We start from the raw sequence: 15,935 nt of genomic DNA, 5'->3' as shown, positions 1-15,935 counted from the left end.
AACATTCTTGGACCCTGGTAGTCCTAGAAAGTATTTTTTGATATTAAGTTTTCTGATAAATTTCTGGGTATCAATATAGATGTTGAATTTGTTTGCAGGAGCAGGAGGGGCATATTTAAGGCCCTTATCAAGAACCAATAACTCTTCTTTAGTCAGAGTGAGACCACTCACATTGAACACTCCTTCCCCCACTATTCTCTTTTTCTTTTGTTTTTGGTAGCCTGCCCTGCATCCCCTCCTCTTCCTGGGCTCCTCCTTCCTTCCCTTGGGGGGCTCCTCTCCCCCATACCCCTTCCTAAAAAATCTCCTTGAGGATATTCAGGCCTCAATGGCTCAAACCTATTATACATGGGAATGGGACTTCTCTCTTCATATCTCTGATACTCCCACCTCCCATCCTGGTATTGTCTGTCATAACCCTGTCCATTCGGCATCCTAGGATAATAGGGTCTAGGTGGGGGATATTGATTGGGTGCTGGGTTCCTAAGGAAAATAGTAAAGGACCTAACCAGATGGGGAATTACTATTATTCACAGCCGTACCGTACACCTAAAAATGGGTGGAAGCCTAATAATGGGAATATGGGATATAAGAAACCTCAAGGGAAGGGGCCTCCTTTTAATCAAAGACCATATTATCAGAATTATAAGCCAAATTACTACCCAGCACCCAATCAATATCCCCCACCTAGACCCTATTATCCTAGGATGCCGAATGGACAGGGTTATGACAGACAATACCAGGATGGGAGGTGGGAGTATCAGGGACTACCAGGGTCCAAGAATGTTTTAAGTGATTCCCCCCCGTAGTAGATTTACCCACACAAATTTTAAGAATAAGTCACTTTTTAATCCTCAAATTTCGAGTAATAGTCAAATAGATGCTTTTAAGAAAATGGTTACGAACGATCTAGATAAATTGGTTATTCCTAAGACCAAAAAGAATATTGGTATAGAAATGGGCATCAAAAGATTACAAAAAAGGGATGATCTAGTCATTAGACCAGCTGACAAGGGAGGGGGGATTGTTATCTTGTCGAAAGAACAATATTTGGGTGAACTAGCCATCCAACTTAAGGATATCCATACTTATCAGATTCTGAAGAAAGATCCTACGGCGCAATACAAGAAAGAATTGGAAATACTGGTCAAAAAAGGATTAGGGAATAACATTCTGAACAAGAAAGAAGCTAGGTACTTGGTACCAGACACATGCAGAGTACCGGTTATATATACTGTCCCCAAAATGCATAAGGATGAGAAAAATCCACCAGGGAGGCCTATTGTAAATGGCATAGAATCAGTCCTGGCGAGAATGGGACAGTACATTGATGAGTTCCTACAACCAATAGTGAAGCAAATGAGATCATATCTGAGAGATACCAAGCAACTTTTACAGATATTGGATGAGGCCAAGGGAGGGCAGGGATTTATTCTGGCAAGTGCGGACGTGTCCTCACTATACACTATAATAAGCCATGATGATGCAATGGAAGCAGTAGGCTGGGGACTTAGAACATGTAGTGATTTACCCTGGGCTCAGAGGAAATTTTTGTTGGAATGTTTGGAGTTCTGTCTGAGCCACAACTACTTCTGGCATAGTAATAACTATTATAAACAGATAAAAGGAGTAGCGATGGGCGCAAGATTTGCGCCGAGTGTGGCAAATATTTTTATGGGATATTGGGAAAGTAGAGATTTATATCAGGATTACCCGGAGGAGTTGAAAGTGTACAAAAGGTACATTGATAATGTGATCATCATTTGGAAGGGAGAATTGACCACCTTGTTAGCGTTTCTAAATAAACTCAATGCTAACGATAAAAATATAAAATTTACATGGGAGTACAGTAAAGAAGAAATTAATTTCCTGGATCTGAATATTAAGATTACTAATGGTGATATAGTCACCAAAACGTATTTTAAAAAAGTTGACCGCAATGGATATATCCCTAGAGGGAGTTGCCATTACCCGCCGTGGATATTCAATATCCCGAAAGGGCAGTTCGTTAGAATGAGAAGGAACTGCACCTCAGAACGAGATTATTTCGAACAAGCGGATCTATTAGGTTCAAGATTTGTTGAAAAAGGGTATCCGGTAGAGGAAATAGAACGAAAAATTAAGGAAGTGGGTAATATGGATAGAAACATTTTTCTTGAAGACAGGATTAAAGATGAGGGGTTTGATGCCCAAATTGCGGTCATTTTAGATTTTAATGTACATTTTAAGAAAATTGAAACTATTTACAAAAAACATTGGGATATCCTCAAGTTGGATCCGGTTATAGGGAAATTATTACCTGACTCCCCTAGATTTATCTACCGAAGAGCCCCTACGATCAGGACAAAGGTGGTCAAAAATGTACTGGATCCCCCTACAACGAATCATATTACTTTCCTGAATGAAAAAGGTTTTTTTCCATGTAGAAATTGTTTTACATGTTTGGCTACTAAACGGCTGAATAAAAGACGAAAAAGTTTTATTGCTACTACTACGGGCCAGGAGTATAAGATTAATGACTTCATATCTTGTAAAACCGAGGGAGTCGTATATTGCTTGGAGTGTGAATGTGGGCTCCAATACATAGGCAGGACTAAGAGACCCCTGTGGAAAAGATTAAGGGAGCATGTTCAGAATATTAATAAAGGATTTCCAAAACACAGTGTTTCGAGACATTTTGCATTATACCATAACAAGGATCCCAGCAAGATGAAATTTTGGGGGATTGAAAAGTTTAAGAAACACTGGAGGGGGACTAATAAAATTAAATCCCTCAGCCAGGCTGAGTCTAGGTGGATTTATTCTATGAATACGCAAGTCCCCAAAGGGTTAAATGTCGAGTTCGACTTAAATAGCTTCATCAGTGATTATTGAGATATTCTATGCACTCCTTTTTTAGTATACATATTTTTTGCATATTTAGACCTATTAGAGTTAAAATCCCGTAGGATCATTGTTTGTATCTAATGGATTCTGTTATCCACATAATACTAGTAGTTGAAATTTGAGGTATCATTTGATTTTATATTATATATTTTTAAAGTTTTAATATTTATAGGTGATGGGAGATGAAGCTTTTTAGTCTTCTTCCTAACATGTCCATCTATTAATTATTGTAGTAATATATATTTATTTATTAATGTTATTATTGTATTATGTAAATGTGTGGGTAGATTGTATGATGCAGGGATCAGTGATTTTTATATATTTTTTATATTTTTTTACCACATTAGCTCATTCTTATATATCTATTCGCATTTATTGGTATTAAGTATATGGGTATCCCCTTAGTTTATTCCCCAGAGATGTGGACAGAGTATCAACTAATTTATGTTTTTTATTTCCACATTAAATCCACATTGAATTTAGTAGTATATTGAGTTTAGGATTTATTGACATGTATTAATAAGTTTCCCAATATAGGCTGATTACATTTTTTTAGGATTCTCTGACAGGAGATTCTCACATTCATTGCATATTGTATTATGCGGCAGGCCAAATGACAGGAGGGAGTCGGGAAAATGGCCGCCGTTCTCAATGGGAGATGTAGTCGGGAAAATGGCGCGGGTACGGAGGATTGTATGGGAGGTGGACCTCTAGTTGAATTTTAATATTAGGTCCAGTATAAAGGGAGGAACTGCGCTCGTAGGGTGTTACCCAGATGAAGTCACGAGTAGACGGTGACGTAACGCGTAGGTACGCGAGTCCGTAGTTCCGGTGCGTGGTGACGCACTTCCGGCGTGAGACGCCATCTTGCTATACCCGAGAGGTCCCACTCGCATGCAGTACACCCATACATCAGTGAGGAGGGAAGATTGTCTGCAATGTGAGTGTTAAACCTTTTTTACTCTATATGAAATAAATGAAGTTGACTCAATACTGCACTTAGAGAGTTTTTTTTGGCTCACTGGATTGGTGAGCTATTACTCTTCAGGACCGCCCTGACTGAATAAGGGTACTGGGAACCCTGTAAAGGAGATCCAGGGAAGGAAGGAAGCTGCTGGCCATTACATACTAAGGATCCAGGGTGATCCTGCAAGCCTGTTGGCCCTTTGGGGTCAGTGGGAGGAGGTGAGGAGGCAATCTAGCCATTAACAAAAGAGGAGTTTTGCACAGTCACGTTTTTCATTCACTGTTGCACATCGCATGATTTGCTTTATTTTTCAACATAAGGACATTGTTCTTAATATTGTATATACCTATGTTGATTCATTTTGGTGATATATATGTTGATCTATGTATATTTTATATCACTGCTGCACATTGCATGATTTGTTTTATATTCCACTAAAAGGATATTGCATTTGATACATATATTATGTGGATTTATTGTTGTGGCACTTTGTGAGCACTGCTAAAGTTTTTTTTGGATGACGCTTGGAGTGTCAAATATCATACTTAATCACGGGCACATTATTTTTATGGTCACGGTTTTGCACTTAATTTTTTATTTTTATTTTTTATATGGGTTGGCACTAATTTTTTATTCATATCACTATTGTTATCTTTGTTGTTATTATTATTATTGAGTTTTAGTTTTTTAGAGCGCTGCACTGTTCATTTACTAGCCCAGTCTGATTGTATAGTTTTTTCACTTGGTCTTCCCCTAAGCTCAAGTTGAGTTGTGATTTCTCAGCTGCCAATAGGTGTCACTGGTACCAGTGGCAATAGTATGAGCTTTCACAAACAGACAGAGTTATGAATATGCATATTTCCTTCAGCCAACCCAGGCCACTGGTGCATGATGGGGGGGATTTAAATATTTGGGACAAGTCTTGTAATCACTCTCTTCCCCCAGGCTGAGGAATGGGGAGGTGCTACTGGAGTGAGTTCTGCTATTAGCCTGTGTGGGGCCTAACAGGTACTGAGTCTGGCCTTAGGCCTGAAGTGGTCCTGGAGCTTTCCTGCCTGTAGATGAAGGAAGCTGTGCCAAGGAGGGGAGCCAGAGGAGAACCCTTGCTGGAGAAAGCCAGGATGAAGGTTGGTTTCTCCCAGGCCCTGGTCATTCATATAGATGACACACTGAGCCTAGAAAACAGAGAGAAGTGAACCAGCTAGGGTGCTTTTTAAAGTGTTGCTGGGTCAGCTTAAAGGTTCTTGCACTGTGAAGCTAGACATGGATCTGGATATGAAGAGTCTGAAAGTGATTTGCTATCAAATCTGGGTCCCCTAACTCTCACCCCCTTGACTGTTTCGCAATAAAGCTTAAAAAAAAAACAAAAGTAAGTGGAGCCCAATGTTCTTTTTCAGTTCCCCATATTACCCATGAACTCATCCCTGGGGTGAAATAATGATCCACCCCCTACCTCTGAAGGTGCCACTATACCTCCGGAGGTGCCACCAAGCCTCAGGGTGTCAGGGGGGTCCTACAAACATTTGAAAGCATGATTTTCTCATAAAATGTTATTTTATCTTATGACAGTATTTTTTTTTTAATTTTCTTTTTACTCTTTGACATTTTACAGAAGATACATGTAAACAAAATATATAGCAATTTAAGGTTGATGCAATCAATGTAAGTTTTTTTAAAAAAAATTTATGCTGAAGATACAAGGATTTAAAGGGGCAAAATGCATAGACTAGAATAGAATGAAATTATTTGAATAGACTTTTATAAGTAAAACTCTGTGAGAGGGCAGTGTTAACCTGTGCCGTCAGTCCCATTCATGTCAGTTGGGATGTTGTAGTGGTTGCACAGTCACAGTTGCTGCTTTTAATATGACAACCATGGTGCAGGTCCCCAAATTCACACTGTCTACATTCAGAGCCGTGCACCCGCACCCACATGGATGTCATATTGGGAGGATCGACTGTGTTCATGTAGTCACTGTATCCCAATTGGAATAAATGTGACTGCCTGCTTGGGGATGCAGAGAACTCCTGTGCATCCCTGTGCAGTTAAACATGGCCCGCACATGGGGTACGCATTGATATGCCCCATGTGAACGAGACCTCAAAGTCCAACTAAAGTCACAGAGATACAGTCAGATAGATATTAGGCTAACAACCTTTATTTTTATATTCTTACCACCATTTCTACTGTTACAGCAGTTGTGTAGGGTGACTTAATAGAGCTGTACAGTATAACAGAAACCAGAAAAGACCTGATTCACTCAGTAATCACATAGTACACCCTTTCCCCTTCTCTGCAATACAAGAATAGAATGATCATTGTGATGAGAGGTATGACTGCTACTCAACTCTGCCAGCACAGAGCTCTGGAGTGAGAGGGTATGAAGCAGTATTTTCACTGAGGGAAAATGTATTTTAAAACAATTCCAAGCAAAAATCAGCCACAAATCATGTGGGTGTAAAGCACCATAAAGAGATCAAAATGTGCTAGACTTTATTGGAACTTTTTAGAGATGCAAGCGCGGGGCTTCAAGTAATTTTAGGTTTGCATCAGATAGGTAAGAGAAGTTTTGGCCTAAACGGTGTGATGATACATCAAGATCCAATGAAATATTCACCTGATTGTGACAATACAACATGAGACTTCCATTCCTCACTCTTCTGAATAAAAAATAAAGGCTCTAGCCTGCATGTAACAGGACTTCTGATTGGCTGTGTGTTGGAGCCAAAGTGTGCCACTGTTCAGCCAGCTTCTTCTTGGATAAAAAAACCCACCTGCCGGTAGCTGGATGCCTTCGCTACATTGTGCCAAACTCCTGGCCATAGGCCCGCTCACGACACATCCCTGGCCGTGGGCCTTAATATTTAAGAATAAAGAAATGTCCACACAAGAAATATGTTTTGCACATTTTACTGATATCTAACATCACATTGACATATTGATAATATTCTTAAGTACAGAGAGCCACAGACAGGAACAGACATTCCGTAGCACTCATATGGGAGTGGAACGCCAGCATATAATAAAGAAGCCATCCTCCCTTGTACCTACTCATTGGGAGCGGCACAGGGTTGGTGTCAGGGCTCCGGGTATGACCAGAGGTATGTGAACTGACGCAGGGAAACGCAGGCTTCAGATATGTTATAAACAATATAATTTATTAATACTAACAATACAAAACGCAGTGCAATACTAAAACATAAACACAGTGTAAACGAACCAAACCAAACCACCCACAGATAACAATACATACAATGCAAGCGTAGTCAGGCAGGTCGGGTCAATAACAATCGGGCAGGTAGGAACAGGAGGAGCAGGCAGAGAGTAGTCAGGTCACGAGCCGGGTACAGCAACTAACGGGCAGGTAGGTACAGGGGGTCAGGCAGAGAATGGTCGGGGTCACAAGCCAGGGATCAAACAGGAGAAGTCAGCAGAGGTCAGGATCAAGCAGGGTCGGCAACGAGTCAGTCAGGCAGGAACAGGAACAGGAATGCAGGTAACAAGATACAGGGGCCATTAGAAAAACACACACCAAGGCACAGACTGCAGGTCTGGCCATCCCTTAAATACACCTCCGTAATCAGCTTCAGGTGTTTGGCTGACTGCAGGGTTGAGTCTCTGATTGCTGAGAGCACCCGCTGGCCAGCCCTGGTACTGCAGCCCACAAGGCAGGTGAGTCCCACCATTATTGGCAAGTCCATTCCTGACAGTTGGTACCACTTCTCCATGTATACTAGATTCAGAATTCAGCCTCTGTCACAGGTGTCCAATGTGCTTTTCTTTAGTATTCCTGCTTCTCTTTCCATGTCCCATTCTTTAACTCTGCTCAGCCGGGCACGCTTCCAAAATTTTAATCTTACGCCCGGTTCACTAGTACCAACACTTAGCATGGCCAAAAAGGCCTTTTGCAGGCTGCTTATAGTCCACAGCAGACTGTAACAGGGGTAAGGGTGACTACAGCTGATTCTTCTGGGTGTTAAACTACCTCAATGTTTCAGCCCCGTGAAGAGCCCTTAAAGTAGCTGACTACACCTACATGACTCTGGGGTGTTCAGCTCCCATGCCCCATGTCTAAGACTCCTCCCATCCTGGAATTTATATTAGCACTAGCTCTACCCACTACATCACTAGAGGAAGGTTATCTGAAAAAGGGGACCTAACACCCAGTTATACAACTCCTTTATCGTACCATGTTTGGACAAAGCCACCTAGTATCAGACTAGCTAACTGCACCTGCCTACATACTCTCAGTCCTTGATATTCAGAATTGCTCACTATTGTCTCCTAAATGGTCAAAAGAGCCTAGTCATAGTAATTAATGTTTGAAATCAGAAATCAGATTGAGAAAAGCCATGATTAGTTCTTACCTTCAGGAGTCTCCTCATTAGGTTCTAGAAAAAGCAAATAACAAAATAATTTTCTCATGTTACTATTGCAGTTGGAAGTTAACAGAAATGATCAGGCTGGCCCTTTGTATCCTACAATTTTAAATTTAATCAGCTATTATTTTTAATATATGTAGCACCCCTTTAGATAGCCAGGGGGAGCTAGTTACTAATTGTTAGTTAGATAGAATGAGTAGCAGCCTGAGAATAAGTGAACAAGTCAAATTTGGGTCAGGGCTGAGAGGCTCTGCAGGTCGGTTCTCTGACACCTCCCCCTGCTCTAGATTCTTGGAGAAAATTCTGGAAGCAGTGGGTGGGGGTGAGGAGGAGCTGGCCTGCACACTTAAGGGACTTTGGCCAATCCCCAAGCAGGAGGCCTGGCATAGGGCCAGGGAAGCCTTTAAGTGTGGCTGAGCCTGCCCAGCAGCAGGAGAGTTCAGGTGAAAGATGTGAGCAGGCTGAGATGTAGGAGCCTGGGAGGGGTCCCTGTGGGAAGGCACCTACCTACAGGCTGGGCTCTTGAAAGGGGGATCACTCAGCCTCACCAGCCCCCAGAGCAAGGACCACCTAAGGAGCCAGAGAAGTAGCAAGCCCAACAGAAGGGCTGAACGCAGCTGCCAACCCACCAGCTCACAGGAGAGGACTGAGTGAGTAATCCTGCACCCCCTGGGCCAGAAAGGGGAGAGTGCATTTGGGTGAGAAACCTGACTAGCTTCACACTCGGGACTGTTAACTCTTTTATTAGCAGTCACTGGATCCCCTTGCCGAGGGATTCCTATGGACAGCTGGGTGAAGAAGAGGATTTATCTGGGGTCTGGGGTGGTTCACCAGGAGAGGCTGAAGAGCTCTCCAAGAAGAGAGTTTCCTATCTTGGACAAGAACAAAGGACGTCAAATCGGCTGCACTCCAAATAATCCACTTTATTGAACCAAGATAAAACCAATACAAACAGATGAAATACAGTGGGGGAGTGGCAGGTAAATGCGTTTCACACTAAAGACAGTGCTTATTCATTATACAGTACTGTCTTTAGCGTGAAACTTGTTTACCTGCCAGTCCCCCACTGTAGTTGAAGTGGATTCTTTGGAGTGAAGCCGATCGGACGTCCTTTGTTCTCATCTATGCAGCACACGAGCTGGGATGGCACCTACAGGAGGAGTTGTGCTTGGAGATTTGGAGTCTCTCTACCTTGAGCAGTGGTAAACATATAAATTCCTATCTTGGACCTGTACATTGTTGCCAGGAAGTTATCGGTTTAATGTTCCTTGGGCATCCCATACATCCCTCAACCCCCTCCAAATTTATTACCCCTAATAAAATCTAAAAGAAAACTAAGTCAAGGACTGTTTACTGTCTCTGGAGTGCAAGTCGAAGGAAAATGCAAGTTGCCTGACTTACAGAATTATAGGGGGACCCAAATCTTCAGCAGCTCCTAAAGGGGTAGTACTACATATATAATAATAAAAAAGACCAGTCAGTTAAAAAGGGAGTGTAACAAAAGTGAACACGCTCTTCTCCTTTAGTAAATCAACAGAAATGTTTCTGCTTGTGCATTGTATTGGTGATCCATGTAAACTGCAGACAGACTGAACATCAACAAAGCAAAATTTACAGTACTACTACAAAGAACCATGAAAAAAGCAAAGGTATCAGGTTATTATATTCAAGCCATTTCACTGACTCAAACAGCTGATAATTGAGGTCCCAGCTGTGGCAGAGCCAGGGGGCCTACACTTGGGAGTTTGATAACACCCCATAGATTTCACCTAAAGATCCAGCCTAATTTTTTCACCAACCGGCACCTAGAGGAAGCTGAACAGGCACAGCTTCTCCCCTAGTCTCATAAGTACTGCTCTGCTGCAAGATCTGGGTGATTGTACACTATTGGGATGGCTGGGCCTAAGCAGTTCTTCTCCTGAAGGTACACACCAACCAGTCCCCTTTAGTTTTGCAGAAAGACTTTTTTCCACTTTGAGATAAGTAGCCTTTTCCTGAGAGATTCGCACTGCTAGCCCCTCTCGTATTTCCTGGGAGAACTGTCCTTTCAAGCTAGAAGCTTTGTTCGGTGTTGGCAGAAAATTGGTTCCTGAAGTTGCAGTTTAAAGATACATGTCCTCCTCTTTCCACTAGTGACCTTGGAGTATCCCAAACTACCTTATACCATTTCCACATTACCCAAAAATAAAACCACAAAAAGATATCCCCTAGACTCAGGGCCAGAGCTAGCGCTAGGCGAACTAGGCAGCCACCTAGGGTGCACTGCTGCGTGGGGCACAGCCATGGCAGCTGGTTTCCCTACCCTTCACTTCCTAACACTCCGCTGGCTTCCCCACACTGTCTGCCGATGTTCCCCACACACTGCGCCATCGTTTGGCATACCGCTACAGGATTGGATGATGTTAACTGGAGACGAAGCCGTCTGCTGCAAACTTCGGCCAATCCATGAAAAAGAAGTATCCAGCCAATGATGTGCTGAGCAAGCTGTGCTGCAAGCAACATCAGTTTTTCCCAGCTTCCCAGTCTCCACACAGAGCTAACGTTGGCAAGGAGGTGAGTAAACATCCCTGCACAGGCTAAATACATTTATCAGTAGTTGGAGTTTGATTTTTTAACAGAATGGCATCATTATTTTTATAATAGCACATAGAGAAATAATAAAAAGTGTCATAAAAAAAAACAAAAACACTGTTACAGATTGAGAGATCACCCTACGGTAGAGGTTTTGGGAGGGGGGGGGGGGGCGCAAGTAGCTGGTCTTGCCCAGGGGGCACAATAGTCTAGCACTGGCCCTGCCTAGACTGCTCTTTGTGTCAGTTTGCCCTAAGTGGGCTCTATGTGTGCTGGCAAACTCTGCATCGGGACAGTGAGAGAACCCTATTCATCATCACCTGTGTCTGCTATTAGAAAGTGTGCAGCGACTGTGTTTTGGATCATTACCAACCAGTAGCCCTCTTGGGGGTCCGCTACGTAAACACTGTATGTTATCTGTGGATTTGCATAGTGATTATACACAAAATTTTACTCACCTGGTGTATAATACAATCGTATTGACCTGCCAGCTGTCTCCGGGATTGATAGCTTAATGCCATCTGTAGTAAAAAGAAGATAAATATCTTAAGAAGCAACTCTAGGTAAGAAGTGACCTTATTCACGACCTATTTATGTCCAGGTAAGAATGCATCTAAGCAAGCCGGAAAATCCTCTCAATTTTTTGTTCTCATTGAAAGTTCCCCACTGTGGACCCTTAAAGGAGAAGTACAGCCAAAGCTATTTTGACTGTACTTCTCTTTGAATCACAGGCAGGCCATAGGGCACAACGGGCATTTGCCTGGTGTGCCATGGATGCCTGGATAGGGGGGGATGGCCAGGCAGAAACATAGAGGAACTGGACCATGCATTTCTTTCTTTCTCCCTCTCTTTCGCTCTCTCTTTCTCTCTTTTCTCTCTCTCACTTTCTTTCCTTCTTTCCTCCTTTCTTTCTTTGTCTTCTACAAAAAAATAAAATATAACATTGTAAAAAATGTAATAAAAATGAAAACCTACTGACACTAGTGGCAGAACTACCAGGGTCGCAAAGGTCGCTCTTGTGACCGGGACCTGGCATTCCATCACAGGGCTCCGAGGAAAGGGTCCCCTAGCTTGGGGCTGCTCATTCCAAAATGCCCGGGCCTATTTTTTGTCTCAGTCTGGGCCTGGTGACAGGAGTGCAGTTCGTTCTGTACTCCTGTTACCTGTTTTCAGCTGACAGCGGACTGAAGTCCACTGTCAGCTGATGTCACTCAGCCGATCCAGGTTGGGGAAAGATCCCGACTTTAAAGTCGGGATCCACCCTGGACTCTGGAGCAGCACCTGGTTCAGCCTCTTACCGAGCCACTAACAGCCTACATAACCCAGTGCTCCACTGAGCACTTGGGGGGCAGAGCAGACAGCGGTGACTGACATTCTGCTCAGAACAGTTGCGAGAATTTAGCGATCAGCAGTCATGTGATCGCGGTCATGTGATCGCTGAGTTCTCACATGCTGCATCAACCTAGGTAAGTATAAATGGGGAAAAAGAGCCCTACTTTTCTTTTAAATGTAATTCCCTTTGGACTACAAAACACCCCCTTGTGCTATGGAGATGAGAAGAGGGGAATGTGTTCTGACATTGAAGATCAGGAGGAAGCAGTTTACCAGGTAAGAAAAACTGAACAAATGTTTACACAGAGTGTACAGACATTAAATTTACTGAACAGGCACCCACTAAGTTTAAACAATACAAACAGGGTCAAAAATCACATTTAAAAAAACGTGAAGATGTACAAACACAAGCTCCTAAGAGCAATGTCTTTGTGACTCATTAGGGACACACCAAGTGGCAGTACAGTGGCCTCTGAAGCCATAGATAAAAGAGAACGACCACTACTTGACTAAACAGTACATAAACAGCTATTAGGTCTGGGTGTACAGGAGAACAGCTGGAGGGATCTCTGAACTGGCAGAACAGATGAGCAGCTGGAGGAGTCATAGAGCTGGTACCACAGGTGGGTGCAGGGACGTATTTACCACAAGGCAAACAAGGCATTTGCCTAGGGCGGCATTTCTCACGGGGGCAGCACTGCCCCCTGGAAGAAGGGATCAGGTGGGAACCGAGAGAGACTGCGGGCTGCTTGATGGTGTATGCAGAGCCCGACTCTCGTTCTTTGGGATGTCTGGAGCTGTGAAGGTGTGTGCCTTTCTCTCTCTCACCAGGAGGGGGGGGAATGTGTGTTAGTGAAAGACTCCCTTGGACGGGGTTGTTGGTCAATATCAGGCTGTCGCCGTGCGCGCGGGGAGTCCAATTTTCGTGTTGCTAGGGCAGAGCAAAACCCAACTATACCACTGGCCAGGGGATTTGGAGTTTGTGCTTGGAGGGGAGATTTGAGGGGTAGAGGATTTGTGCAAGGAGGGGAATTTTTTTTTTGGGGGGGGGGGGGGGTATTTGTGCTGGGGCATATGGGGAGAGTTAGGATTTTAGCTGGTGGGATGAGGGGGGGGCAAAGATTTGTGCTGGGAGGCGGGATTTCATTAGGGGGGCAGATTTGTACTGGGAGGCGGGGGGATTTACAATTAGGGGGTAAACATGCAGATTAGTGCTCAATTTGTTTTTTTTTCGAGGGGGGGTTTGCTGACACATAATGCTCATACATTGTGGGGGGCGTCCAATTTTTGTGTTGCCTAGGGCAGCGGAACACCTAAATACACCACCGGGTGGGCTGCTGGAGGTGCACTTGTCCCCTTGTCCCTACTTGAAGCACAATTCTCTGGTAGCAATTGGTGAAGTGCTTCCCATTGTGGTTTGGTGTCCTGTAGAATCTGCATGCTATTAGGCTCTTGTCCAGCTGCCCGCACGTCGGGACTAACAGTGGAGGACTGTACACCTGGCTGCAGATCACAAACTCAGCCAACTCTGCCCCATCAGGTGCCGTCCCCCTGAGCTGCTGAGGGAGAGAAGCAGAGAAACTTATGTTCCCTGGGTCTAGGAGTCCCAAAGCTTGTAGTAAAAAGATTTAAATGGATCCACACCTGTATCTGAACATATTGAGCTAAAGGGAACTTTGCAGCAGCCACTCTATAGATACAGTATGGTGAGTCTGTGTTGTTACCCTAGGACATAAAGAAGGGGTATTTACTAAAACTGGTGTACACAGAATCTGGTTCAGCTCTGCATAGTAACCAATCACCTTCTAGGTTTTATTGTCAACGCTTATGCAGGCCACACATGGGTCGAATTCTGAACAAATTCTCTTTAGAAAATCAAACATTTTGTGTGTTTTGTAATCCGATGGTGCCACTGTTGATTTCGACATTCGACCAACCAAGCCTTCAATTTCACCTCATGTTGTTATAGGAAATAATTTTCATGGCCAGGAATATTCTTTTCTTTCTAGCTAATTTTTTTTCAATTATATTTTTTGCATGACCGATCACTCAATTCTGATGGCCGCACGAAAACTGGCCCACTCTGGTGCAAAATTCAAAAGAAAAATCTTTGTTACGATTTTCCAAAGAAAATTTGTGTGGAATCAACCTATGTATGGCGTGCATTACTTGAACGTTCTTAAGTAAGATGCTGATTAGTTACTATGCATTGCTGCACCAGATTCTGAATGCACCAGTTTTAGGAGATCTCCCTCAAAGTTGTAAAAAAAAAAATTAGAAAAATAAAAACTAATGCAGGCCATACATTTTCTTTAGAAAATCAGAAATTTAGTGCTTTTTGTAATCCGATGGCGCCACCATTGACTTCAAAATTCTACCAACCAAGCCTTCACTTTCACCTCATGTTGCTACAGAAAAGAATTTTCATGGCTGGGAATCTTTATTCTTTCCAGGTCCTAGCTCATGCTCTTTTTTTTAAATTATATTTCTCTCATGATTCTCCTATCAATGATTAGAAATTTGTTCATTTTTCAAAAAAATTTCCAACATGCTTGATCAATCAAATTTGATGGCTGCACGAAAATCGTCCAATGCTGCGGGCCACTAATGGTGTGAATTTTGAAATAAAATTATTAGTTGTGATTTTCAAACAAAAATTCTTTTGGATTTCGACCCATGTATGGCCTGCATAGCACAACCGCCACATCTAAAGACTGCTGAGATGAAGTATATTACATTTTTGTTGTTGGGTGAAGTTACACTTTAACCACTTGCCGCCCAGCCACCGCATATAAACGGCGGCAGGGCGGCACTCGTAGGCAAAAGCACGTTTTAAAATGGCTGCCTTCAAAACAGGTAGGGGGCGCGCCAGCAGCGGTTGTCAGCCGCCGGGTCACGGCCGGTTTTTACCGGCTGTTTTCCCGCGATTGACGGTGATCGCTGCACAGAGCAGGGCTGCATTGTTTACACACAGCCCTGCTCTGTGTCAGTTCTCTGACAGCTTGTGAGAAGCTGCAGAGTTTCTCTCCCTCATCAGCTCCCCCCTCCCTCCCCCCCCCTCCAGTACACACCCCCGCCCCCTAGTAAAGCACTCCCCTTACACAGCAAATTCTAAAAATGTTAACCCCTTCCTCCCCAGTGACATTAGTACAGTTTCAGTGGTTTTTTTTCACTGATCACTGTATTGGTGTCACCGGGGATGTCAGTGACCCCAAGTCAGTTCCCCCCCAGTGTCAAAATGTCCGCTGCAGTCCTGCCATAAGTCGCTGGTCACCGCCATATGTCGCTGATTGCCGCCATATGTCGTTGATCGGCGCCATTATTAGTATAAATAAAAATTTAAAATTCCAGTATCTTTCCCGCCATTTTTAAACGCTATAACTTTCACGTAAACCAATTAATTTACACGTATTGGGATTTTTTTTTAGCAAAGACATGTTGCAGAATGCATTTTGGCAGAAATTTATGACTAAATTTGATTTTTGCATTTTTTTTTTACTGGACATGTTTTATAGCAAAAAGTCCAAAATATTGTTTTTTTTTCCTCAAAAAATTGTCAGCCTTTTTTTTTATAGCGCAAAAAATAAAAACCGCACAGGCGATCAAATACCACCGAAAGAAAGCTCAATTTGTGGGGAAAAAAGGACGTAAATTTCATTTATATACCGTATTGCATGACCACGCAATTGTCCGTTAAACTAGCGCAGCGCTGTATAGCAGAAAAATGGCGTAAATTGCAGTATTTATACCATAGTTTGTAGACGCTATAACTTCCACACAAAGCAATCAATATACAC

At 43.1% G+C, this 15,935-nt stretch overlaps 1 protein-coding gene across 1 annotated transcript in view; it reads right to left on the bottom strand.

Moving 5' to 3' along the window:
* Positions 1-15,935, bottom strand: part of LOC149452044 (major histocompatibility complex class I-related protein 1-like) — a gene marked incomplete at its 3' end in the record, with an annotated part of 93,511 nt that overhangs the window by 58,352 nt on the left and 19,224 nt on the right. Inside the window, exons 3-4 of the mRNA XM_089689851.1 lie at positions 11,265-11,327; positions 8,221-8,244 (exon numbers count right to left, since the gene is read on the bottom strand). Of these exons, the coding sequence (XP_089545977.1) occupies positions 8,221-8,244; positions 11,265-11,327 (87 nt within the window). The remainder of the gene's footprint in view (positions 1-8,220; positions 8,245-11,264; positions 11,328-15,935) is intronic.

This window comes from Staurois parvus, unplaced genomic scaffold (assembly GCF_062004578.1).
Source record: "Staurois parvus isolate SC_StPar_1 unplaced genomic scaffold, SC_StPar_1.0 ptg000500l, whole genome shotgun sequence".
NCBI lineage: Eukaryota > Metazoa > Chordata > Amphibia > Anura > Ranidae > Staurois > Staurois parvus.
Note: the sequence above shows the minus strand (reverse complement) of the source record. Positions and strands in the feature narration are given on the sequence as shown.